Source organism: Mustela lutreola, chromosome 11 (assembly GCF_030435805.1).
Source record: "Mustela lutreola isolate mMusLut2 chromosome 11, mMusLut2.pri, whole genome shotgun sequence".
Classification (NCBI taxonomy): domain Eukaryota; kingdom Metazoa; phylum Chordata; class Mammalia; order Carnivora; family Mustelidae; genus Mustela; species Mustela lutreola.
Window position 1 is genome coordinate 16916077 of NC_081300.1, and position 25849 is coordinate 16941925.

Consider the following 25849-nt stretch of genomic DNA (forward strand, 5'->3'; position numbering starts at 1 on the left):
CATACCTCTTATTTATGTATATGTTTCCTATTTGTTTGCCTCCACTAGAAAAGATATTTCCTCATGGAATGGCTTTTGGCTTTGTTTCGTTTGTAATTTCTGTATTCTTAGCCACTAAAAGTAGTTGGTACATGGTAGCTGCTCAGAGCACATTTGCTGAATGAATGGAAAACTGAACTTTGCCCTCTTTGGACTTGGGGAGCAAAGCCAAACGGAAAGGCAAAGATGAAGTTCGTGGACATCCTGTAGATGCCTGGAAGAAGGGAGAAGTTTGAGAGAAGTGAGTTTAGACTGGGATGTGCTGAGATTTGGAATAGGAAGGTGGCGGGCTCTAGGAGGGGTAAGAGGTGGACCTGGTGATTGGCCGCACAGAGGTGACGACTTCAAGCCACAGGAAGAGGAGAAGAAAGAAGACCAGGAGGTGGACGGGGTGGTGGAGGTGGAGGGAGAGAAGGAGAGAGAACCAAGAGCGAATTCTGGGGGAACATCATTGAGGGGAGGAGAAAAACTGCGGGACAAGTTGGGGAGGGAGAGAACCATCAGGAAGGTGAAATGTCCCCGAAACCAAAGGGCATGTCAAGAAAGAAGCAAGGGCTGTAGCACCGAACCCCTCACAATGAGGGGAGGATGAAGACTAGGGACGGGCCAGGAGGGGCACAGAGACCTGCTGTCCTGTCTGAACACCCCACGTGGCCTGAGCGCCCGGCAGGAGGACGATGGGAGCACGTGGAAGTTCTGCACGTGGCAGAGTGAGACGCTCAGAGCTTTGCTGGAGGCAGTCTGACTAGAGTGCGGGTTGGCTGGGAAGAGGGGACAAAGGAGCCACACCCTTCAGGAGGGCTCTGCAGGCATCCTGAGTCAAGGGAGTTCTGGAAGCTAACGTAAGGGCTGGTGGCTTCAGTGTTCAACTCGTAGAGCAAGAAGATGACTGGCCCAAGGTCCCTGAGGCCCTTGGGTTTTCCAGACTCTCAAGAGGGGTAGGGACACAGCTCTCTCTGTGTCACCGGCAATGGGAATTTCCCAACACGGTGGCTCTCCGGTCCCTACAGCTAATATTTGTTTCCTATTGATCCAGTCGCCAGCCTGTTACTTTTTAACTGGAGTCCAGGGTTCAAAGGCCTGACTTGTGTTTAAACACTCATTACATCGGGGAGGGCATGTCCCCCTGATAATCTCAACTGATGAACAAGCCAGGATCTTCGAAGTCAACACAGCGAAGAAGGCAAGAGAGCGTGGGGAGGGCGGGAGTGGAGGTGGAGGGTCGGGGGAGTGAGTGGCAGGACCCTCCTGGCCGAGGAGCCCTTGGAATTTTTAAGAGAGCTGAGTAACTAGTACTGGAAAGACCAATCCCAAACCCAAACTTTCCGCCACAAGCAGTATTAAATATGTTACACGTTAATACCAAAAATCCTTTATCCAACAGAAACTTTTTTTTTTTTTTAAAGATTTTATCTATTTGATAGAGAAAGAGACAGCGAGAGAGGGAACACAAGCAGGGGGAGCGGGAGAGGGAGAAGCAGGCTTCCTGCCGAGCAAGGAGCCCGATGCGGGGCTCGATCCCAGGACCCTGGGACCATGACCTGAGCCAAAGGCAGACACTTAACTGAGCCACCCAAGTGTCCCATTACCAAACAAAATCTTAAAAACACAGAGCAACATCCTGGTGCTCAGCATCCTGGTGCTCATTGGAATACTTCTTGGGGAGCAGAGACACCAGCCCTGTCTCGGTCCTTTCTGGCCCTTCGGCTGTGTTGCCCAAAGAGCCCTGGAAGGCTATCTGGAAAACATGCCCTTGCTTTCGAGGGTGGAGACAGCTTGGTCCTGTGGCCAGGGGAGAGGTGGTGTGGCTTCCTGAGGGCCTGGGGAGGGGCCGTTCAAGCAGCGCCCCTGCCCTCCACACCCTCCTCCACTAAGTTTGCGGAGGCCCAAACGCCATCATTTTCGTCTTTATTCCTTTGGGTTTAAGCCGCCACCTTTGGAACTGGTTTAAAATGAAAATCCTTCTGGAAGGGCCCATGCGTCCCTCTGGTCTGAGCAGTCACTGACATCTGACGTAACCCAGGGTATGGGCTCGTCCCTCGAAGGGGTCGGTGGCGGGATGGCGCGGGGCAGCGGAGCACGGGGGTTGCGTGGTGGCCTGTGGCGGGGCTCAGCTCACCACTCTGCAAGCCTCCGGGCCTCCCAGTTGGCCTGCCTCGCCTGCCGCTCGCCTCCCGAGGCTGATGCGGCGATTTACGGCAAGTACCAGCAGTAGGATCCTGACAGAGTGAACCGAGGACTCCAGGAATTTGGCAAATGGCAGACAGCCACCGGGGACGTTCCCTCTGCAAGGGGATGCTGGAGGCTGGAGAGACACTGGGGCCCGAGTGAATGCTTGTGCCCAGACTCCTTCCCCTTGCACCTGGCACCGCCAGGCATCTCCCATGCTTCTCTGCGGTCAGGAAAGGCCACGTGAGGGACGTGTGGCCCGGGCGAGGTGGGCAGTGGGGCTCGTCCCCCTCCAGGGACGGGCGTCCGGCCGTTCTCCACAGGCTGCCTTCAGCCTCTGCCTGTGCGCCTCGGAGGACCCTGCCCCAGGCCGTGGTGCACCCGTGAGGGAGGGTGGCCGAGTTCTGAGGGACAGCTGGAGCAGGGCGCCACCTCCAACCTACACAGGCCCGTGAGGAATAAACCTTTCTCGTATTAAGCCACCGCTTGGGCTTCCTTGTGACGCCATTAAGTTGCCCCGACAAACTCTTGCCTTCTTCTCTCCACAGGATGCACTCATGAAGGGGCCCTGGGGAGCCATCCAGGCCACCCTCTCCGTCGTGAGGCACAGCAAGACGTGCCTGGACTTCAACCTGTTAAGTCCAAGATGATCGCTGTATATAAACAACAGGCTTGAACATCCTACACAGTGGTTGTATTTGGGAAGTGGAGATTTTTATGTTATATACGAAAGGAGGGACACTACTCGGGCATCAAACTCTCATTAGTGATGACCGAAGGCTTCCTACCCACTGACTTAATGGGTTTCCACGGGGTTCACAGCTCTAGCAGTACATACACCAGCTACAATTTAAAAAGTCACTGTAACAAACCTCATGGTCCCATTTCTGTGAAATCTGAGAACAGGCAAAACTAATCTAGGGTGCGGGGAAAAAAAAAAATTCAGAACAGCAGTGGCTGGGTCGGGGGTGGGGGGGGGGGACACTGGACTGGAGATGGGCCAGGGGAAGACACAAAGAACTTTCTGGGCCAACGGGAATTTGGGTTATACTAATGCATGCATCTGTCAAAACTCTGGGAATGTACACTGAAGATTTACTTTTTTGTGAATTTTATCTCTGTTTATAAAGGGCAGGGAGTCCAAAATGGAATCACTCGTGCTAAGCAAAACGGAACTTAATACCTAACTGCAGGCTCTCTCCTCTCCCCACGGCCAGGAATGTGATCTTTAACCAGCTAACCTGGAACTTACTGTTCAGCTCTGGGAGGTTAATTCACAGACAGACCCTTTCCCTTCCCAGTAGGAGGATGACTTGCTTGACACAATGCATTCTTTGCTAATAAAACCTTTCTCCCCACTCCCTTCCTGCCTTTAAAAACCTTCCATATTGTATGGCTCCTGGGAGCTCCTTTCTCTTGGCTAGACTGGATGCTGTCTGATTCATGAATCATTTGGTAAAGTCAATTACATCTCCGAATTTACCCGGTTCAAATTTTATTTAATTCTGCAAAAGAAAAAAAAATCGAAATGACAAAATCTAGTTAGCATTAGGCATGCTGTAGTATATATATAAAAAAAAAAAAGGACGGCAGAACTAGGGGTGGGTGTCCTGGTGTTCACCCCACTATTCAGCTCTTCTAAATATTTCCATAACAAAGCGCTGGGTGGGGTGGGGGGGTGTTCTTTGGGACTCAAAGCGGACTGTCTGGAGTACTAAGGAAAATGGCATTACCAGTCTCTGCTGAGCGGTGTTAAGTAGAGAGAAACTTAAAAAAAAAATTTTTTTTTTAAATTTATTTGAGAGAGAGCAAGAGCAAGCACAAGTGGGGTGAGGGGCAGAGGGAGAAGCAAGCTTCTTGCTGGGCAGGGAGCCCGACGTGAGACTTGATCCTGGGACTCCAGGATCATGACCTGAGCTGAAGGCAGACGCCCAAGCGACTGAGCCACCCAGGTGCCCCTGTAGAGAGCAGCTTTAAGGATGGACAGAAATCTCTCAAGAGTGAAGTCTAGAGGACTCGTAGCTTCTACCTTCAGCCTGTGTCGTTATTCGTCTGGGCCAGGCCAAGTGGGCCTTCCCAGTCCTGGGAACTCTATACCACGCCTGCCACAGGGGCTGCTTAAAAGTTGGCCCAAAGCAGACTCTGCCTTTAGTCCCAGAGGGCTGAGCTGCTCACCCAGCGCTCCTCCTCGGGGCTCCGTGTGTCGGTCTTGGCGGCGTGCTTGCCGCACACGGCGCCCCATGCTCCTCCCAGGTCAGCTGTTCTCTCAAGGAGGAAGAAAAGGCTTTCCCTGAGCATGGGGGTGCGGTGAGGCAAGCAGAGAGGAGCTTTGGGAGAAAACCAGTGCCCTCCCTCCTCACCATGCTGGCCCCAAGCCCTCGCCTCTGCCACCCAGGGTCCTGTTCCAACAGGGAGCGACGCGCCCGGGGCCACAGAGCTGCTGGTGACAGGTGCCTCACGCATGTGAGGGGACAGCGTGTACGGAACAGCCAGTTTGCTGGGCACCCGGCTGAGAAGGGGGTTCAGTCCGAGGAGCCAGCTGAAGCTTCTCGAGTCCACTCGGTGGACACCGTGTTCTGTGCAGCTCTGCAGGGGTGCTGAGCAGGAGGGGACAGGCTGGGGGCAGGGACGGTTCATCTTTTGCCTGAGCTCGGCCCCATGGAGGAAACCTTCCTTCTCACTCAGTCCCCACCCGTGCCCCCCCCTCCCCTGGTCGTGACAGGGTCCTGTGGTCTACTAACGAAGGAGTCTGTACCAGGTCTTAAGACACCATCAATTTGTTTTCCTGTCCAATTCAAGTCCCATAAAGACTTTCTCTGGGAACCTACCGTGCTTTTCAAGAAGTGTTCCCTCCTCGGTGAGGGGGTCTGCTTTTGTGGCTTTTGTGTTCTCACACCCAGGGGCCATCTGGTCATGGACCCTCAGAAGCGAACCATGGGATTGAGAGACTTGGATTCCCACGCGGGGCGCTGCCGGCTTGACTGGGGGCTTTGAACTGACCGAGGTGAGGTCCTGAAATCACTCAGGGACTCTGTGGTCTGCGCAAACTTCGGTGATGCCCTAAAGGTGTGGGGCTCTGAGGGATACTAAGGAAAGGCGCGCTCTTCCATCAGTAGGCATTTAACCCCCCGCAACCATTAAGACAACACATTAATGGAGAAGCTTGAAATCAAACAACCCATAATACTCGGTGTAGAAAACGTTCCAGCTTCCATAATTCTTTATTAAATATTTGACAAGTTGTATCACTTCTTTACAACGACTTCATTTTGTCACATTACTCTTTTGCTGTCAGGAAAACAATCTACAATTTCTCTTTAGATCTCTCAAGAAAAATGAAGAGCAAAAAAAGATTTGTTCTTAAACAAAACTGTTCCTGTGTGTATCAAATTCAACCGTATTTTAAAGCCATTCTGATTGTGAAAAGGAGCGTTATCCAGAAGTTGTCTTTAAAAAAAATTTCAAAGTAGTTTGGTTTGTAACCACTGTATCAAATAGTACTTGGCTTTGTATTATTAGGAAGTGGGGTTTATAATAAAAAGTTACGAAACACTGAGAATTCATTTGGAATGCTTGAAACTCTTTTCACCTTAAAGTAGCTTTTTTTTGTTTTTGTTTTTAATGTTTCATTTGGTAAAAGATCCCGAATTACGGAATGACAGCATGTTAGCATCATTTTCCTGGGGTCCTTCTCAGGCTCCGAGGGTCAGACATCTCAGGACATAGCTTGGAGGAAACTGTAGAAGGACTAAGCTCTCTCACTCCCTTTCGAAACCAGATTACTCGAGAAAGGTGTAAAAATGCTATACAAATATATAGATATATTTGGACAGCATACATACGTATGTATGTATATACATCTCACGTAAGTACTAGTAAAGGAAAAACAAAGTCACGCAAAGTTAACATGAAGGAAACAGTGACAATTTTGATGACATCAGTCTGAATGAAAGGGCGAACTGGCTTATACAGGAACACAGGTGTCTGCGGACACAGGGTCATGGTCATTAGAAAGGCTTTCGATGCTCTGACACGAGGCTGAGATGCAGGACACAGAGGTCTGCAGCCGACATTGTTAAGACTCCTACTGATGCTCCTGAGAAACACCAGCCCAACGAACAAGGAGACATGCATTTTAAAACATGTGTTGCTACACGCACAACACCTTTCACCAAGGACAGACGCCTAATGAGAAGTTTTCTTGGTAAATTTCATATAGACAGAAAGCTATCGTTTTCTGAAATAAAACAGGACACCAGCTCACGTCCTGATGCTACAGCATTGTTTCTGACACTGAACACACACTGGGGCGGGCGTGTGCGTATGCAAGTGTACATACGCTGTTCATTAAGGCTTAGATAAATTAGAAAGTGGTCCAAAGTGTATCCCATTGTCTTCCCAGTTTTAAAATCTAAAGTACAAAGTGGAGTCTGTAAGGATTTTTAAAAACGCATCTCAGACCTGAAATTGGCAGTTTTGACGTGACTTCTCAGGATGTACCCCAAAGCCCGAAGGAGACAAGAGGTAGTGCCTGGGGGCCAGGAAGGGAGGAGACCAGGCAGTCACCCTGCGCAGCAGCACCCCCTACCGGACAAGGCAGGAAATGATACCAGACGTTAAGTGCCCGTCTCTCCCTGTCAATAAGGGGTGCAGAGGAAAGAGGAAAATAAAGAAGATGGCTAGCACAGCAGGGAGGGGGCTGGAGAACAGATTAACCCATGCTCTCCACATTCAAGTTCAGAGGTGAAATACGAGACTTAGGAAAATGCTACAGCCAAGTGTTAAACAATGAGTTAACTGTTAGAACAATTAGTAATTTGCTGCGTGTGAACTTGGCTTTCGAGAGAGCCAGTCTAGATCTGGCAGGATGGAACAGCCACGGCACTTGTTGTCTATTTAATGCTGTGAGATATGGAATGTGGTTCAAATATTCGGCCAACCACTTCTCAGAATCTTTCGCTACACCCTTATGTGGGAGAAAGAACCCACTTCGGTCACTTTAGAGCATCTGACATCTGACCACAGGAAAAACCCGATGGTCGACCAAAGGGCCTCGTAAACAAAAATCAAAGAAGCATCTTACATTCTTGTGATTTGGTACAGGACTGGCTACAGAGAAGTACGGAACAGAACAGTTTCAGAGCTGAATACAACTTTAAAACAGATAAATGCTTCCTGGTTTCCTGTTGCAGAGGCAGCCAGCACAAAAGCAGCAGCGCGCCTCCTGAAGCTAATCCAGACATTCCAAATCCGACTGCAGGCCAACAACGGACAGGGACAGAAACGCCCAGGACCTACAGGCGGACGTGACAGCTCATGTCCACAGTGCAGCTGTTAATTCTGGAACTAGCTTCTTAACCTCGGGGCAAAATGACCCATAAGAACTGCACCTTCTTCAGGCAACTAAAAAATAGCCAGATCCAGCCTGATCTGGGTTAATTTCTAAGGGAACAGAAGGTGCAGAGCCCCTGGACTCCGAAGCGCCAGAGAGGAGGGTAACCAGGACCAGCAGCCCGTCCTGGACCCTGTCCCCAGGGGCGCCTGCTCACGGGACCCACCAGCATTCTGCTGTCAACCACCACCAGGACTCTGTCGGGAAGACATCGGCGAGTGGTTGTCAGCACTTAGAGAAAACAAGATCTAGGACTATTTTAGACAAAGACGGAAACACTGAGAATTGCTGAGATGAGGGGATGTGGCATGGATCAAAAGCCAAACAGGAACAAACCCCGAACCCATTTGCTATTTGACCGTCACCGAATCCCGCATTTAGCGGCAGATGAACGGAACGGTCATCACAACTATGGTCTTTCAAGTATTCACAGGGGTGTATAGTTCGACAATCCCTATCTGCTCCTGGCATGGAAATGATCTTAGGATGGATTTCTCATTCATATTTTTTAACACTGCCTAATTTGCATTTACATGGAATACTCTGATTTTTGGAATATTCAGTTTGCAAAATGACAGAAACCTAGTTCTTCAGCTAGAACCGCAGGCTTTCTCTGTGATGAAACGACCACTCTCAGAATCCATCCGAACACGGGCTTTGGTGCGATTTCTAGAAAGAAAGCCCTCTGGACCAGGAGGGGCTACATGAAGTGGGTTTTTGCCAAGAGACATGTTATATATTGACTCCAGGGGAAAAAAAAAATCCCACAGATAGAAAAAAAAAAAAATGAGTGTGATATTTTTTTCCAATCATTCAACATCTAAGTTCTCTGATCACTACTGGAGATTTTTAAGTCAATAGAAAAGGGAACTAATCCTCAGCTCCGTAGAAATCCACCTTCTCTCAGAACCCCCCAACGTCTGCACCTTTGAAGACAGCTCACTTACAATCACGAACATTCACGGTTTTTTTCCACCAGCCACCCAGAGCTGGGTAACAATGAATTTCTTACACCAAAACATCCTTATATAACAAACAGGGAGGCCCCGAAACCCCAATTTTGTCTTATTGATGACTGGCAAGAAATCATATCTCTAGAGCCCCCTGTCATAACAGGGTTTAGGGTAACACAGGTTAAAAGGGCAGCAGGGCTGCTGAACCCCTATGTGGCTCTGCAGGCTTTCTCTAGAGACACCACGGAATTCTGCAACAAACACTCAAAGCGGCAAAGAATCCAAGTGCGCGGAACCCTCCGTCCCCACCACCCGATCGGCTGACTGACCGTGGGGCTCACATCCAAGTTCCCGCCCACTTTTTAGTCCAGCACAGAACGGACACCACTCAGGCAGTACACAGTGTCGAAGCATGCAACACGTCCCGGGGACAAAACCCGGTCAGATGAAGTGTGCATTCAGTGAATCTTGGTAGTTGCAGAGAAATCGCGGAACAGCGGGTGAGGACGGATCTGTAGGCTCAGCTTTCCAGCTAGGTTTTATACACCAGCAGCGAGAGTCACAACGGATACACACTGCACCGGAAAGATGTGTGCAGGGAGAAGAGAGCATCATCACAATGACCGTCTATGGTAAAAAAGAAAACATCAACAAAACCAGATAGGACCTCCATGTGGTCCATAAAGTGCCTTCAGAATTGGTGCAGTTAGAACAAAAATTGGTTATTTCGCGACCATTAGCCAACGCATACAAGTAGGACATGAAACACATCTCTGGTTTCTGCAGTTTCAAATCAAGCGGTGCCAAGGTTCATTCAAATGTCTCTACTACAAACAGCAAAGAAGAAAGGCGAGAAGGGAAGGACTGTACAGCGTCAGAGAGTGGTAGCTAAGGTCTCTTCTGAGAAAGGACAGTCCAACCCTGTCCCCAGATGTGTTCTGGCACACGTAATTACTTCTAAGGAATAACGGTATGATTCCTTCGAAGTCAACACTGAATTTACCATGCTTTGTTACAATTCTCTCAGCCTGCAGCTAGGATGCTAAATTTGTACAAAAAAAAAATATAATATCCAGTTTGTTTGCATTCTGAGTATGGAGCAAATTATCATTATGCCTAACATTGTAGTTTAAATGCTCTCAAAGTACTTGTCTGTAGAAGATGTTTGGACAAAAATCAGTCTTCCAATTCTAATCAAGTAAGGAGTGGGAGGGTACTTAAACTTCAAAAATAAAAAATGTCACTGACATTAAACCTGGTATGAAATTCAAATACAAAAAAAAATATGCTCACTTTTCCAAGTACACGAGACATCTTTAATAGTAATGAAATAAAATCTGAAAATCGGTCTAAATCATTTTAAAAAGTAAACATGAGTTGTAATACTATACCTGTAGAGTGATTAATTCCATTCATTGTCATTATAAAGTATGTAAAATATTTATTAAGGGCTTTGCCTACAGAGGCACAACATAAATAGAATTAAGTCCTCCTGAAATGTAATTAGTGTACACATCAACCAGTTGATAATTCATGGTGGAAAATGCAGGAACGCGACCTGGGACCGGGCTCCCACATCCGAACCTGGGCAAGTCACAGGCGAAGGCTCGCGAAGGCTCAGCTCAGGAGCCATGCCTGCGGCTGCTCTTTCTGCCTGGTCTCTGCAAAGTCTGTTGTTAGGCAAATGCAAAAGTGCAAGCAGGACTTGCTGGACCAACAGCCACCCCGAGGCTGGGGAGCGAGTGGGGGGCGCTTAATCCACCCCCTCAAATCCTTGAGCGTTTTCCACAGCCATGAGAAGCTTCTCCCGTAAATCTTCAAAGGTTTCATATGGAGGTAAGTCAAGGCGATTAAAGCTGCAGAAGTAACAGAAAGGGTAAGTCAAAGGCCATCCTTATTACCCTGTGGTCACGACAGCGTTTCCTAGGCGGGGCCAGAGGAGGCAGGCGGTATTTGGGCAGGAGAATGTACAAGTCTTCGGCAACAATCCTGAGTCATTAAATATAAATGGGGCAATGCAACCGCCCACGCCAACGAGGTTATATAACCTCCAGAACAGAGGCGAGAATTTTCTGAGAGGCCACGAAACCTCTCTACCACAGCCAGATGTGGGGCGGGGAAGGCCCAGCTGGGGTCAGGGGGAGCTCGAAAGGGGAGCGGAGCGGTTCCTGAGGTATGGGCCGAGCTCCAGACCCTCAACCGCCAAGCACTTAAACACGATAGGGATGAACCAAGGTCAAGTCTATTTGGAATGCCCTCGCGTCCTCTACACTAGATCCCACGCCAAGTGCTTTTCTGCATAGTAACTTCTGGATGGTCACCTGGGATTCCACATATGAACAGAGCCCCCACATTCCGAAAACTCACTGCTGTCAGCAGCAGGACGAAACAGATGCATGTCCCCGGTGGGCCCTGTCGAAACCCCGCGTGTGGTTCATGAGACACACTGAGCACTGAGAGTAAGTCAGCAAGCACTAGGAGTTACAGGGGAGGAGCGCACAGTGCTGCTCAAACTGGAGTTCTCGGGAACGTGGGAATCCCAAAGGCGACGTCTGAAAGGGCTTTCAGTCTGATAATGCTCTCAAGCATGCCCTCACCAGTTGTGAAGACAGAACCCCACCTCTGCAGGCTGAACTGAATAGGAGCCTGTCACAGAAGGTGGCATTTGCGTCAACCGCAGCGGGTCCTTCGGAGTCCAGGGCTGGGGATTCCTGGGGGCCTGCATTCTCCTTGGGATCTGTGACCACCTTCCTCTTGTGTGGGACCCTCTGCTCAGAATTATCGAGATGACCAAAGGAGCTAAAGCGTAGAGTACTCAGGACCCTGTGTGGGACACGGGAAGTGCTTGCCAAGTGTGTTCAGCAGGGGGCAGGGGTCTGGCTCTGGCCTGGCACAGCTGAGTGGCCTCGGGAGATCATTTTTCCTCCACTCCAATGAGCAGGTGGGTCTGTGATTCTCTATAAAGTGTAATTTTAAATATCCAAGGACTGATCTTTGATAGATCTTTGAAGTCCTTTCCATCACATCAATAATCACATCTGCAAGATTTATAAAAAGTACGCTAGCTCTTGCTCTCCTGCTGAATCAGGTTTGGATTCTGAAGCTTAACTGTCAATTTTATCTTTTCATAAAACTCGGAAGAAATCAGGTTTATCTCCAGCTAAAGCTGGTGGAGGCCCTGTTGCTGTAAGCAGCCAGCCAAGCTCCTTCCCCGGGGCTGGGCCGGCAGTGACTGGCCAGGCAGAGAGACATTCACGCACGCCCCCTCGAAGCCGCACCCCTGCCCACCTGCAACCCTGCGCCTTTGCTCGGTAGGCGGCTGTCACCTGTGGGGGCATCAGCAATCCAATGCTGTGACCCACAGAGAAGCCAAGAAGAGGCTCCTGTAAGAGCCCCCCGGGCTGGTCTCCTCCCGTGGGCAGAGCTCCGTCCCAGGGAAGGGCAGGAATCTAACTCCAGCTGTCTGCCAGAGCCACTGGAAAACTGTCGGGTTTTCCAGTTTGGAAAACCCGACAGCTCAGGCTACACACCAAGCCCACGAACTCCAAGTCTCTGGGGGCAGGACCCTGGCATCCGTATTTAAAAAAGAAAAAAAAAGCCAACAACAAAAAACTTTCTAGGCGGTTTCAATGTGCAGCCGACGCTGGGAACCAATGGATTCAGAGGCCTTATCTGGGCACCACCGTGTTTTAGCTGTGACCCAAGCATATGGACTTGGAAACAGAGGGGAAGTTCAACAGGAAGACATCTGTCCCCAGGGGCACAGAGGGACAGCCCGTGCTGGACACTACATTACTTGGTTCTCTTCAATGAGCCTCCAAGGAAAGGGCTCCGCAGCAACAGAGGCAGCGGATCCTAGCGTGGCGGCCAGTGTGCAGACTGACTCGGGCAGAGCGAAGTTCCAATCCTGGGCTCTGGGACTCTGAGCTGTTTGATCACAGGGCAAAGCTTCCCCACCACTTAAGGGAATGCCAGCACGCCAGAAGCCGCGGGAGAGATCCCACAGCGCCCAGTCCACAGAAGACGACTGTGCCCAGGAATCCAGCACTTCCTCCTCCCATCATGACAGACCAGAATTTGGGAGTTGTGCGTCAATCCCAGCAGTCCCGGGGCTCGGCCCCACGCTGCCTGCCTTCCAGACGAAGGCCATCATGACCCAGAAAATAACACGACTCAGACAGCGTTTGGAGTAAGAGCTCCAAAATACCACCTCCTTCTCCCCCAGAAGAAAACGAATGGCAGCAATCAGCGCTCTGGAGACCCGCCAGTTTTAGCTGGAGTCCGTGCGCTTGTGAGGATCAGATGGGCAAGGACCATATTCATGCCATTCAGAGTCCCGTGAATGGTCTAAATGGGGAACACTTTCTCTCTGGCAAGGCAAAGGAATCAAAAAGACCTCCCACAGCCAATTTTCCACAGTACACTCTCATGAGACTTCTGCCCTCGCTGGGACTTGGGAGGGCAGGGAGGCGTTTCCCGCAATGAGTGTGGTGGTGCTGTGTAGCCCCGAGTGGGCTCCGGAGGGCCTCACTGCTGGTGACGAGAGGAGGGCTGGGGACTCATCGTCTTCCTGATGGCCCACCTCCACATACTTCTAAGAGCAAGAAATGAAAGCCTTTGGGGGAACCAGCCGAAGAACACACGTGCTCGGATCAGGAAGAGCTCCCCCAGGAGCTGCTGGGTTCAGGGACCCTTCAGAGACATGAGGGGCCCCTCCTCCTGCCCTGGATCCTGGAGGCCTGAGGGCTGCCTTGCTCCACACCTGTCTCCCTTGTATCCCCTGACTCCAACCCCTGGGGACCAGGCCTATCACACTTCTCACGCTCCTCTAGCCGGTCGAACTGTTGCTAAATTCAAGGGTCCTAGGGGTTATTGGTGGCCGTGAGAAGATGGACAGGCAGACTCCCCTCTGAGTACACAGCCCGATGTGGGGCTCGATCCCACGACCCTGGTATCATGACCAGAGCCTTTGAAATCAAGAGTCTGATGCTTAATGGACTGAGCCTCCCAGGGTCCCCCCATGAGAGACCTTTTAAAACAAGGTTTTTCCAGGGAATTTTATCCCAAGTTCTGGGGATAAGAACCAACTCACGGTTGGAGTAAAAATCCCATCTGTCTTACAGCGTTTGAGAACAGTCATTTCCATGTCGAGTGCATACACACTGCACTATTGCTTCCAGGAATAAGGAGGGAAGGATGGGGTCAGGAGGAGGAACATCCCCCAGGACTGGGGGTGGTGGTGGCGGTTAACCCTTTCTGAGCCGAACACATCGGGTCCATTCAGACCCTGGTTTGTGTTTTATCAGCATCACAACTTACACTTCGTCACCATCACTGACACCTCGTACTGTGCTATTCGTGGGCAGGCAATATGGCCTCCTGTGACAGCAGCAGCCTCAGCTGAGTATTTAAAGCCCAATCTGTGGACAACTGTGCTTCTGTCACTCACCATGTGTGAGCTCTGGGCAGTTTTTCAGGACTCCCCCATTGCTCTATTGTAAACAGCTGAGGACCATTGGAACCTAGACAAAAACAGAGAAATAAATAAATGCCAGCGTCGGGGAAGCAGGCAGAGAACAAAGCTAAGTGTGGTAGGGCTTCAACGGGAAGCAGGTGGGCTGGCGTGCCCAGCGGGAGCCGGAGACACCCTCCCGGCTCCAGGCGGTACCCAGATCTGCTGTGGGGAGAAGCAAGAGGCCCCCATAGCCTCGGGACACAGACCCCACGTCACTTGGGACTGGAGGGGCGCAGCGCTGCAGGGCACGCAGAGGTGCGGACAGGTGTAGCCTCTCTGCCGAGCCCCGAAGGCTGACACCACAAGCTCCTTCAGGGGAGGGATGAAACGCGACCTTTACTGTGCAGAGCAGCGTGACTTTCTAACATCTCTACAGTAAGCACGGGGTGATTCTGTCTCCCGAGGTCCTTCGAGACACACCACAAGACAAGGCAGACAGAAATGACCATCCTGTTTCTGGACACACCCTGAAGCACCCCCCAACCCCGATCCCCTGCACGGGATCTGCCACAGTGCTGCCTGACCCTGCGGGAACAGCAGTGAGTCTCACCATAAAGTTCGGCGAAGCCGTTCATAGGCACTCGGGACGTCCCCGTGACGAACTGCAGTAACCGGATCCGCTTCTCAGCGTCCATGAGCAGCACGGCCTGGGGAAGGGGACAGACGGTGGTCAGGGCGCCGTGGGATGCCCAGCACACGACACACTAGCATAGACACCCAAGACTCCACCGCCAAGGCTGTGGTGGCAGATCGGGACAGGGGACTGAGAATGGGGCTTTTTTTTTTTTTTTTTTAAATGGGCACCAGAATGCCACCTGTGTAATCTCAGAGCACAAGAGATCCCAAGGTCTCTTTCTTACAAAGCAAACACTCTGCTGGCGCCGAGCTCAGGGTCTCTGGGGAAGGCGTGCAGGACCCCCAGGCCCAGTTACACACACCCGGAGTTGGAGAAGCGTCAACACCACGGGAACCCAGGCTAGGACACGAGATGTGAGACTCCAGACTATAGACAAATTCTCTAAAGAGAACGTTTTATAGAAAGAAAACCAGATGACAGGGTAGGCCTCTACAGTAGTGTGTGCCAAACACCTGAATCAGGGCAAAAACTGAGCAGACACGTGGACTGGGCTTTGAAGAGTCTGCTTGTAACGTCTTTCTCTCTACATGACTGCTAGCACTTAAAATAGTATTAATAGGGGCTCTCAGTGGGTTAAAGCCTCTGCCTCTCAGGGTCCTGGAATAGAGCCTACATCAGGCTCTCCGATCAGTGGGGAGTCTGGCCCCCCCACTTGTGAGCTCTGTCAAATAAATAAATAAAATCTTTAAAAAAAAAATAGTATTAATAATACATACTTAGAAATGAAAACAAGTGGTAGTATAGTATCCTATGTTATACCATATAAAATAGTAATAATAGATATTTAGAAATTAAAACAAGTTACAGGAGTTATTACTTAAGTCATCATCAGCCTTTTCTCCCCCCTGAAAAAAAAGTTGTTTTTTTTTTTTAGATTTTGTTTATTTATTTGACAGAGAGAAATTACAAGTACACTGAGAAGCAGGCAGAGAGAGAGAGAGAAGGAAGCAGGCTCCCTGCTGAGCAGAGAGCCCGACGCGGGACTCGATCCCAGGACCCTGAGATCATGACCTGAGCCGAAGGCAGCGGCCTAACCCACTGAGCCACCCAGGCGCCCCTGTTTTTTTTTTTTTTTTTTTTTTTTAAAGATTTTATTTATTTGAGAGAGAGAGAGAGAATGAGCAGAGAGAGACAGGGAGAAGCAGGTTCCCCGCTCATCAGGGAGCCCAAAGTAGGGCTCGATCTCAGGACCCTGAGATCATGACCTGAGCCGAAGGCAGATGCTTGGCAGTTTATAGTCTCTACCTTGGACTTAACTCACCATTTTGCTTCTCTCCTAAGCTCAAGAGAAAGCAAACACTGGCCCTAAAACAGTAAATCAAATTTCATTTGCATCTCTCACCGAAGGATATAAAGATCAAAATATTTGTTGGAACTAACCAATAAAATGGGAAAAATATTTTGTAAGCAAATAGGGGATCTTGGAAAACTCAGCCCCAAGCACATTTTGCCCTGAGAAGCTTCCCATTGTTAGTCACACTTGGGCAGGCCCATTCTAACTCCTGAACCCAAGGAGCTACTTCACTCTACTCGTGGGCTCCTCCAACAGAGCTGCTGTAGTCGAGCTGCTAAGGAAGGACAAAGTGCTCCGGTAAGGATGGGGCTGCGGCAGGGACAGCTGTCTACCAACAGCCATGGAAAAAGCTGGGTTTCCGCCCCCAGGGGTTCAATGCCGACTGTGGAGGAGCACGGGGGCGGCCATGGCCTTACCTTCCAGAACCACTGAATGACAGGGTGATTTGGGCAGTAGCCGTTCTTGTAAATAGAGTGTTGTCTCCAGTCGTTGACGTCCACGTCGCCGAGGCCGCACATCAGCAGCTAGCGGGGAGAAGGAGCAGGCATGAGTGGGTCCGTGTGAGCGCCGCACAGACCCCCACGGAGGAATGGCCTTTTCTCCACACCAGCATTTTGTCGTGTGCAGAGCAGGTAAGCTGGTGGCTCTTAACATGTGACGCGGACATCATTTTCCTGTCCCTTCGCAACGCAGGGAAGGATGGGGGCCCAGATCCAATGTGTGCTCAGGCCATAGCCCCCCATGGTGGCAGTGCCACTCCGCGTCTGGCTCTCGTCCACGCCTCCCATCTGAGCCCGGGGCCCAGCCTTTCTTGTGCTCCGTTTACAGCTGCTTGTCACTCTAGCTGTTTCCCCTTCCAAAACCTTATGTGTCTCAGGACCTGAGACGTGTCCCAACTCCCAGGAGAATGTGTGCTCTGCGGTGGCCAGAGCTCCTCCCCGCCAGCCTGGCGACCGGACGTGCGCCGGCGCTGACCCGAGCTCCTGCAATGACCGGGTCTGTGATGGAGTCCAAGGGCTCCTCCTACTACCTAACCCCCCGAGCAGGGAAGGTGTCCTTGGGATAAGTGAGCCTGCTATTCCCACAAAGGCACCAAAAAAAAAATGGAAAGACAACCATGCCAGAAGCCCAAGACTAGATCCCAGGCCTGACTTGCTGGGTAAACCTGGGAGCAGTTTCCCTACTTATAAAACAAAGGACTCACACTACAGGATTTTGACATCATCTGTCTTGAAGTTTCTACTTCCAGAAGAACAGAAGGCTAGCCTGTGAGACACGCTTCATGGGCAACGTGGCCTGGACAAATCGGGCAAGAGCTTCCGCAGACGCAGCCTTCCTCCTCCTATTTCAACACAACACATGGTGGGAGAGCCCTGTGCTTTTTCGGCTGCTAAGTTTTCCTCTAGGTCCACAGAGAAGTCAGAGCAATCTCATTCAGACTGCCTCCTGCCACGACCTCATAGTCTTCTGAGTTTCTTCCTTGATAAAACCAGGTCAAGTTCACAAAGACTTCTCTGTTCCACAGCCCCTGGTGCTCATTTCGCCACCATGGTCGCAGTCAGCTAGGAAGCAGGATCTCAAGCCAGCCCAGCACACTGCCACCCCAACTGGTTGTCCCAACCATGACTCTATCTGAACCAACTTTCCTTACCCGGTGCACCTAGCCATGAAGCCAACCCAGCTCGGTGGGCTTCCGCTTGTCCGATGTCTTCTGGAACTACCCTCTCCTGGGTGAGCTACCTACAGCTGGCTACTCTCACTGTTCCCTACCGAGAGACTGACACACGCACCCCATGAGAGACACAGAATAAAATCCATCTCAACTTACTTCCTAGAACATCATGGGCCAGAGAAGAGTAAAATACCATTTAAAAATATCTACTTTACAGAATATGTTCAGAATACAAACCTCCAGCTCATTTTCATCAAAAATTTTAATCAAATCAATAGGAAGCAGTTCTGTGAACCCCTGAAAGAGAAAAAAAAAAAAAAAAAACAAAAACACCTCAACACCTTTTTCCTTGAAAAAGACAAATTTTACAGAGAAAACAAACAGCCAGGAAAAAACATTTTTTGCTGATGTATAGATCGGTGACAGTATCTCGTAACTGTAGTTCTAATAAAAACAGCACAGTCACAATGTAAAAGTTCAGAAAAGTAGGAGAATCTAGAAGGTTCGGGTGTCTGAGCAATTTCAGAAGCCCTTTGAAAATATGGGTTACTGTAGGCAGGCGAATTCCAAAAGCCATTTATGACATCGCTATGAGTCAGTGTGTCCTAGAACGCACGAGCCACGGATGTGCAAGAGAACATGTTTAAAAATAAGGTACTGAAAGTACAGAGATGAGCTGCATAGGAGGCGGCGTGATCCAGGAGAGCAGAGGGAGGAGCGCAGGGACTGAGCTCTAGCTCCCGGGTTAACACTGACCACCGGGGCGGGCCGGGGAGATGCTCCGCACAGTTGGGCCGTGCAGGTGTCCCGTTTCCGAATGTGGGGCTGCCTGGGGCGGGGCCAGGACCTGGCCTCCTGGGTTTCTTAGGTAAATAAAGTATGAAGCCCTCTGTCCTCTTGTGGGTCTAACATATTTTATGCCCTTAAGTCCCTGAATTTTTTGAGTGTTCTGCCAGGGTCGGGGTAAGAGGAAGTGGCAATCTGTAATAAGCACTTGGGGCTTATTCCTACGTTCTCCTTATAGAATTCTGTTGTCAGGACTTTAAAAAGAATTCTACTTGTGGTCAGAGTGAACCATTTTTCAAAGAAGATTTTATTTACTTATATATTTGAGAGCGAGAATGAGCAGGGGGAGTGGGAGAGGAGCCCAACAAGGGGCTCGATCCCAGGACCCTGGAATCATAACGTGAGCCAAAGACAGATAATTGATAGATGCCCCCAAAATGAACCCTTTTTCAAAAATGATGAATCCCACCACACTCTGCTAGGGGCCTGGGAGCATCAATGACATTAAATATTTGGATCTGAGAAGCAGCGGCTTCGCCCTCTAACAGGAGCAAAGTTGGCGCAAAACGGCTCGGCATGAGATAAAAACCCAGCCAGAGACGGGTGTGTTTTCCTTGTACCGGTGTGGAACCGAGTCTGTGCAGAGCAGGAGGACACCGAACAGAAAGGATGGCCGGCTAAGTGCTCCATGGCCGGGCCGTGGTGTGCGTGGTGCAGGCCTGGCCTTCCTGCCCCAAGGACCAGAGCGCTCGTCTCTCCACCCAGGACTGAGGGCGCATGACTTACCTCCAAGAAGGCGTTCATCTGCTTCTGGACCCTGTTCACAAACCTCCACTGGATGACCAAGCTGCGGGAGAGACGGAGAAGCAGTGAGCCCCCTTGTCATCACGAGCCCCACGCATTTCCTCACACACTCTCCTGGGGGAGGGGGGAGGAGGGCAGGACGCCCCCCCCCCCCCCCCCCCCCCGCCGCAGCAGACCACAGGGAGGGTCTAGAGCCCCGGCACTGCTGACTCAGTACTGCCCTCGGAGTAGCTGGGAGACCTCAACTCTGAGCGTTTCTAATGTAATTTATTCCCCCCGATCAAGTCTCAGTTTACCAAAGCTGCCTACAGACAGGACCACACGGACGGAGATAGAAAGGGCCGTGGAAAGATAGGCACACCACGCATGTGTTCACATGCACACCCGCATACACACACCCACTCCCACCTGTGCATAAACATGTACAGAGACTTTTCTTTTTTCCTTTTTTTTTTTAACCTAAAGATTTCATTTACTTATTTGAGAGAGAGAACAAGCAGAGGGAAGAGGCAGAGGGAGAAACTTGTTCTCCATTTCGTCATTTAAAAAAAGATACTATTTATTTATCTGACAGACACACAGTGAGAGAGGGAACACAAGCAGGGGGAGTGGGAGAGGGAGAAGCAGGCTTCCCGCCCAGCAGGAAGCCCGATGCGGAGCTCGATCCCAGGACCCCGGGATCATGACTTGAGTCAAAGGCAGATGCCCAACTGACTGAGCCACCCAGGCACCCCTAAACATGTACATATGTTTTTGAAAGGAGTATCTAGTACAACATTTTGTGGTACACTGCACTTGTGTCCAGTGTACTGTTTTCAACAGTGACACAAAACTTATCAGTAAAATGATTTAAGCTAAGCCTTTAACACCAAAATCTGGAGGACTGACGGTAAGGCCTCTTAACAGAAAACGTATTCTCAGTGATGATGTTTAGTGCACAGCAGAGCTTAATGCCAGGCAAGTCTGCGCTGGATGCCAGCTAAGGTATCTGGTCAGGAAGGAGCAGGCAGGGCGCTCCCCAGCAAGGTGGCCCCCGAGGCCCAGCCCCGCTGCACGGGCCCTGCTCAGCCGCACGAGGCTTCGCCGCACCGCTGCACCCATCGGCCCGAGCGCCTTCTTGCACCTCAGGGGCACCCGGGTGCCGGAGGGCGGGCGGAGATTTTCGCTCTCCTTTCTTTTCCAGGGAAGCCAGCTGCAACTCTGTCCAAGCCCACCCCCCACCAAATTTGAATAACCTACAGCAAGTAGCTGCAAAGGCTGCTCTACCACCCGTATCGCCAGATCCAAACCCTCAGACTTCGGACCCCGGACACCCTCAGGGACGGCGCTTTCAAATTCCAGGGACACCTGTGCTTTCACAGGGAGACCGTGGGGTCTGCAAGGTGGCGCCCTGCCCGCTCCCAGTCAGAACCCAAGTGCTGATTAATGTGAACAGGTTAAGAACTGTGGTAGCTTATTCACAGATGTTGATGTTGTTGTTTTTTAAAGCACAGCGAGCTTTTACCTTGTGAGGATGGGGGAAGGAAGGGGAAGCCTGTGCTTTGTCAGGGTCTCTAAGTAGAGGCTCCAACACTCTCCATTTCTCCCTTATCAGGAAGGATGTCTTTTTCTTTGTAGAGGACACTAAGAGATGCCAAGACTCTTGGCTGCTTTTCCAAATTCAAGTCCTCTGACCAGCTGAAACGGGAGGGCGGAAGGCAGACGCGGCGCTCAGACCACCGCGGCAACCAGTGAGGGGCAGACACTGTGACGCGGCTGTGCCGACCTCATTCCTGCACCAGGGCTAGCCAGGGAGCTCCCGCACCTGCGTGCTGGAAGCACAATACATACAAAGAGGAAAGTGCCATGTGCCCACCAGACAAAGGCCTTCTGGCCAGCAGAAGTGCCCCGGGACGGCTTAACTGCTGGGTTTCCAAAGGACTAAACGTTTTGGTCCACCAGCTGAGACTGATATTGGGTTCATCGTAAATATCAGAAATAATTCACAGTGTTTCGTGTATGTGGATTTTCCTACCCATTTTAATGATTTTCTTCCATTTTCATTATGGACAAGAAGTCAGGAGAGAGAGGAAATATTTTATTTCTGGTTGGTTCTAATTTTATCCCACTGGTTGTTGATACTATGTTCCAACACTGCAAATCTCAATTTTAGACTACGTGTCAGAGCCTCCAAAAGCAAGTTTGCCGTATTACTCAATACTGTACACTTTTTTTCTCCTTTCATGACTCCTTCAAAAGGCGGCTCACTGAAGTCATGATACAAGTCAAACTTTCCATCTTGTAATTCAACTTCTATTAGCCCAAGCCAGAAAGGAGCTCCTATTACTGAAGTGTGCCCACAACAGGCAGGAGCTACGTTAGCAAGAGACATCGACCAAACGGACGGTTCAATTTAATAAAAGAAAAGGTTGTGAATCTGTGTATACGTACTCAATATATTCCCTCTTGTTTTCATTTGTCACCATTATTTCTGACCCATTGGGCTTCAGATCCACTTGGTAGGTCTGTAATTGGAAAGATAACAACAATCACCATCATGAAGGTGCCATGCACGTTACTGAGTCACGATGTCTTACTAAGCAAGATAAGCAGCATTCATTCAAGAAGACTTCCCAGGAGATGGGCTCAGAGTACAAGAGAATATCTAACGAGCCTTTTAAACTGCTGAGATGTTACACACTGAAAGATGTTATCAAAGGTGAATTATTTTGTGGCTATTTATGAGTTTTAATTATTCTTCATACACTACCAGCAATGGAGAGGAGCAACATTTTGTAATCTCATTTATCAAGGAATTAATTATGTATAACAGCAAAGACAGGGTACACTCATCAAGACTACTAGAGATCCAAATTCTAATGCACTCTGTTTCTGGAAATTAGATTTTTACAGTCACACACACAAAAAGATGCATGGAATTTCTCTCAAGAAGGCAAAACATGGGGACTTCAAAAAAAGAAAAAAGAAAAGGCAGCTTAAGCAGCCCGGCTGAGGAATGGGTTCTGAGAACCCTGGCTTTCTATGGGCACCTGCACGCCTCCTCACTCACTGCCCAGACGAGCTCCTCCTGCAGGGCCCCCCCAGGGCTGTTAAGAGCAAATTGGCCAAGAGGAAGCACGACCTTCTGTACTTCCCACAAATATCATGCCACAGAAAGCAGTAACTAACAGGAAGCAAGGGAGGGAGGGACTTTAATTTTTTAAATAAAGTTTTAATTTTTTTTTTAAATAAAGTTTACTCTTATAAACATTTTAAATTTTAAATACCACCTGCATGTCTCCTAATCAAAGACAGCCACATCCATGATCCGTCAGGATCCCCTCTCCTCTTTTTTCTTTGTTTTTTTTTTTTTTTTTTTTAAAGATTTTATTTATTTATTTTTCAGAGGGAGAGCGAGAACGAGCATAGGCAGAGTGGAAGGCAGAGTCAGAGGGAGAAGCAGACTCCCCGCGGAGCAAGGAGCCCGATGTGGGACTCGATACCAGGACGCTGGGATCATGACCTGAGCCGAAGGCAGCTGCTTAACCAACTGAGCCACCCAGGTGTCCTCTTTTTTCTAAGCAGAACTGGCTACTTCAGAGAGTGAGCCAAGCCCGTGGAGAGGGTTTTCCTGGTAAGTTTGCGGGTCACATGCCTCACGAGGGAGAAGAGATTTGGAGCACCGATGAACTCTGCTTGGGCAGGGGGTCCACCGTGATCCGGAGACGCAGCCCCTGCTCGCCTCCCAGTGGCCTCCAGATTAGTCACAGGGTCACTGCTCAGTTTACGTTTCCTGACTTCTTCCCTTCCTCTTGCTTGGGGAGAGATCTGGTGTTTCCATGCCATGGCCGAACTCCACTCTATGATGTCACTTTAGCTCTTTTTCCGTCCGCGATGTGGATTTCAACTGTTACCGTGTTTCTCGTTCTCTTCAAGCCCCTCCTTCCAGCCCGCTTTCCCCTTCTCCGTGGCTGTGCTCCTCGCCTGGTTCTCCCTGTGACTGCCCACCCGGCCTCGGGGGGCCGGGCCAATCCTCAAGGATGGTGCACACTTACACGCTTAGGGTGTGAGGTGGGGACATTTCTTGGACTATAACCTCTTTGGAGGTTTGTGGACCGTATTCACTTATACCACTGCATTTTTAAATAGCTCCTGATGCTTTTTCCTTTTCTTCCCAAAGACTGTCATGCTATTCCTGCTCAGGAATGGACTTTTCCCATCTGATCCACACCAAACAAGTTCATTAATCCAAGCCCAGTTCTTGGAACTGAGAGGTCTTCAGCACAGTTCGGCAATACTAAGAATTTTTTCCAGGAGCTGCAATTTCCAGAGAGTTCTGGAAGGAGACGATGGACCAGAGACAGCGAGGTCGGGGAGGGGCAAGGAGAAAAACACGTCTGGTGCCTCCAACAGCAACACCCGGCCACGAGAAAAGAGCAGGCAGCCCGCACTGCCGACCGCAGGGAAACCGTTCCTCCCTCCACGGCTGGTAGGAATCTAATTGCTTCAAACCTTTTGGGTTTGGCAACAGGCATCAAACTAAATTTAATGTGCACAGCATCCTTCGTCATAATACTTTCTCTTCTAGAATTTATACCAAGGGGAAAAAATTGGACAGAAGAACAAAATGTCTATTTCAAGATTATAATCATTATGCTGCCTAAATAGCAAAGTAACAAAACAGACTACATGCCCAGCAAGGGCCCTTGGCAGAGCTAGAAAAGGTACAGTCTATGACATGGAATTCAGTGCAGCCCTTACAATGGCCTACCTCCACATTTCCTGACCAGACACAGAAAGGTATCTGGGATTTTTAGCAGTGTACACAATGCACAATTTCATTCTGTAAAAATAGAAAGTCTTGTATGCATGTGCTTTTGAAGAGTAGTTCTGGAAGGCATCAAAATTTTAATCGCAAATTTTCTCTAGGTGGTAAGAGTGATGGATTGCAGTAGCTTATATTAAACTTTTAGTATTTTGTAATCAGATAAACGAATACAATTGTTTTTGAAAGAAAAAAAAGTGGGGGGATCATACTGTGTTACGTAAGGAGGGCAAGCAAACAGTCCAGTCCGGGGGCAGCTGTCCAGTTCTGTGGCTGACTCTGGCTGCGGGTCTCTCTGGCAGGGAGGGAAGGCTGGTTTCCAGGTCTTGCTCCCCGAGTCCGGCCAGCAATGTCTTTCAGTTCAAGCTTTCTGTGGTCACTCTCCCTTCTGCTCGGGCTCCTCACCGACAACACCTGAGTGGGCCATTCTGGCTGCGCTTCCAGTTCCACATTTTAGACCGGCTGCGTAGGGCCAGACACAGGCCGCTTCCCGTGCTCCGGGTGCAGTGCTCATCACAGAAGTCACAGACCAGTCCCCACGAGGCAGGTGCCACTGCTGCCCTTTTCTCATGGAGAGGGGAGACTCAGGAAGTGGAGAGTGGCCTCCTGCCACCCCACCATCTCCCCACCTCTCGTGAACACCTATTCTGGGCCAGGGTCATCGCTGTCGTGTCTGAACTCAAGGACCCGATGTAAAGGACACTGGCCCAGTGCCTGCCCACAGGAGGTGCTCAGAATGTGCTTCTGAAAAAATCCCCGTTTTTAAAAAAGTCTACTGGCCTGAGTACAAAGTTACCTCTCTTCTTCACAAAGACTATAAATTAGATCAGAGATGGGACTCTCACAAATCTAGACCCTCTTCCTTGGCAGGTTAAAGCTCTGGATTCATACACATCCCCCAGCTTTTCCCAAGGTGCTGTATGTCGAATGTGTGAGCGTCTGCTGAGAAACTGCCTGGATCATTTCAAGTTACGTGGGACTCGGGCAGAGCAAGGTGCATCTGCCTCTGGCCCCAACCCGGGGCGCTACTCACTGCTGGGCAAACACGCAGCTGCTCACAGGATATGTGTCCCCCGCACACCCGCGGGATGAGCCTCAGGGGGCCAAGCCGCCTCACCCTCCCCAGCCTCTCTCCAAGCAGACATGAAAGCCAGCCACGATGCATCCGAGTCAACCTCCCCTTCTACCCTACAGATGTCATCAGTCTAGCTCCTTGACCTGGGCCTTTGAGGAGGCCCTTCCCAGTTTTGGCCAGGACCTTGCCCTGTCTGCTGCACACCCTTCCTCCTATATCCAGTGTCTGCCTTTCACTCATTTCCTTCCCCTGTGCAGAGTTTCTCGGCCTTTCTTTGTCATTCTGGCCCCTGGAGAGCCCTTTCAGAAGTCCTCCCCTCCCCCCGCCTTTCTTCCCATTTACTGCTACTCCTTCCTCTGTGTTAGAAATGAAAGGAAGACAGAGTTCCAGGAGGATTATCCGTGTATTATCCTTTGAAAACTGGCAGTAAAGACCCTTAAGTGGATCCTGCTTACAAAACAAAGTCACAGCAATTTAAATTATTTTGTTTTCTCACACTCGGAGCTTGTTACTCACTACATTATTAACAGTTAAAAAAAACAACAACTAACTAGGTTACCACCATCATTCATTTGCTCAATAAGCAGGTCTCAGGGGCCACCAAGTGCTGGAGGCGCCAAGGCGACTGAGGTCAGCTCACAGGAGACAGTGGATTAGCAATGATTAGGGGACAGCCTGAGCAGAGTTTTGAGAGAGGGGAGGACACTGT

The 25849-nt window shown here is 50.0% G+C and overlaps 1 protein-coding gene and 1 long non-coding RNA gene across 8 annotated transcripts in view; one reads left to right on the forward strand and one right to left on the reverse strand.

Moving 5' to 3' along the window:
• The first annotated feature begins 1936 nt into the window (after window positions 1–1936).
• On the forward strand, window positions 1937–2892 carry LOC131811101 (uncharacterized). Its single transcript, XR_009345807.1, has 2 exons — window positions 1937–2063; window positions 2757–2892. It is a non-coding gene; the product is annotated as an uncharacterized LOC131811101 (long non-coding RNA).
• A 2518-nt stretch (window positions 2893–5410) lies between these two features.
• NEDD4L (NEDD4 like E3 ubiquitin protein ligase) overlaps window positions 5411–25849 on the reverse strand; it is a 329515-nt gene continuing 309076 nt past the window's right edge. For all 7 annotated transcript variants that reach the window (XM_059139231.1, XM_059139230.1, XM_059139232.1 and 4 more), the window contains 7 exons: window positions 21692–21765; window positions 19244–19304; window positions 17909–17968; window positions 16416–16523; window positions 14619–14715; window positions 14003–14075; window positions 5411–10409 (listed from right to left, as the gene is read on the reverse strand). In XM_059139231.1, coding sequence (XP_058995214.1) covers window positions 10307–10409; window positions 14003–14075; window positions 14619–14715; window positions 16416–16523; window positions 17909–17968; window positions 19244–19304; window positions 21692–21765 — 576 coding nt within the window. In that variant the 3' untranslated portion in view covers window positions 5411–10306. The remainder of the gene's footprint in view (window positions 10410–14002; window positions 14076–14618; window positions 14716–16415; window positions 16524–17908; window positions 17969–19243; window positions 19305–21691; window positions 21766–25849) is intronic.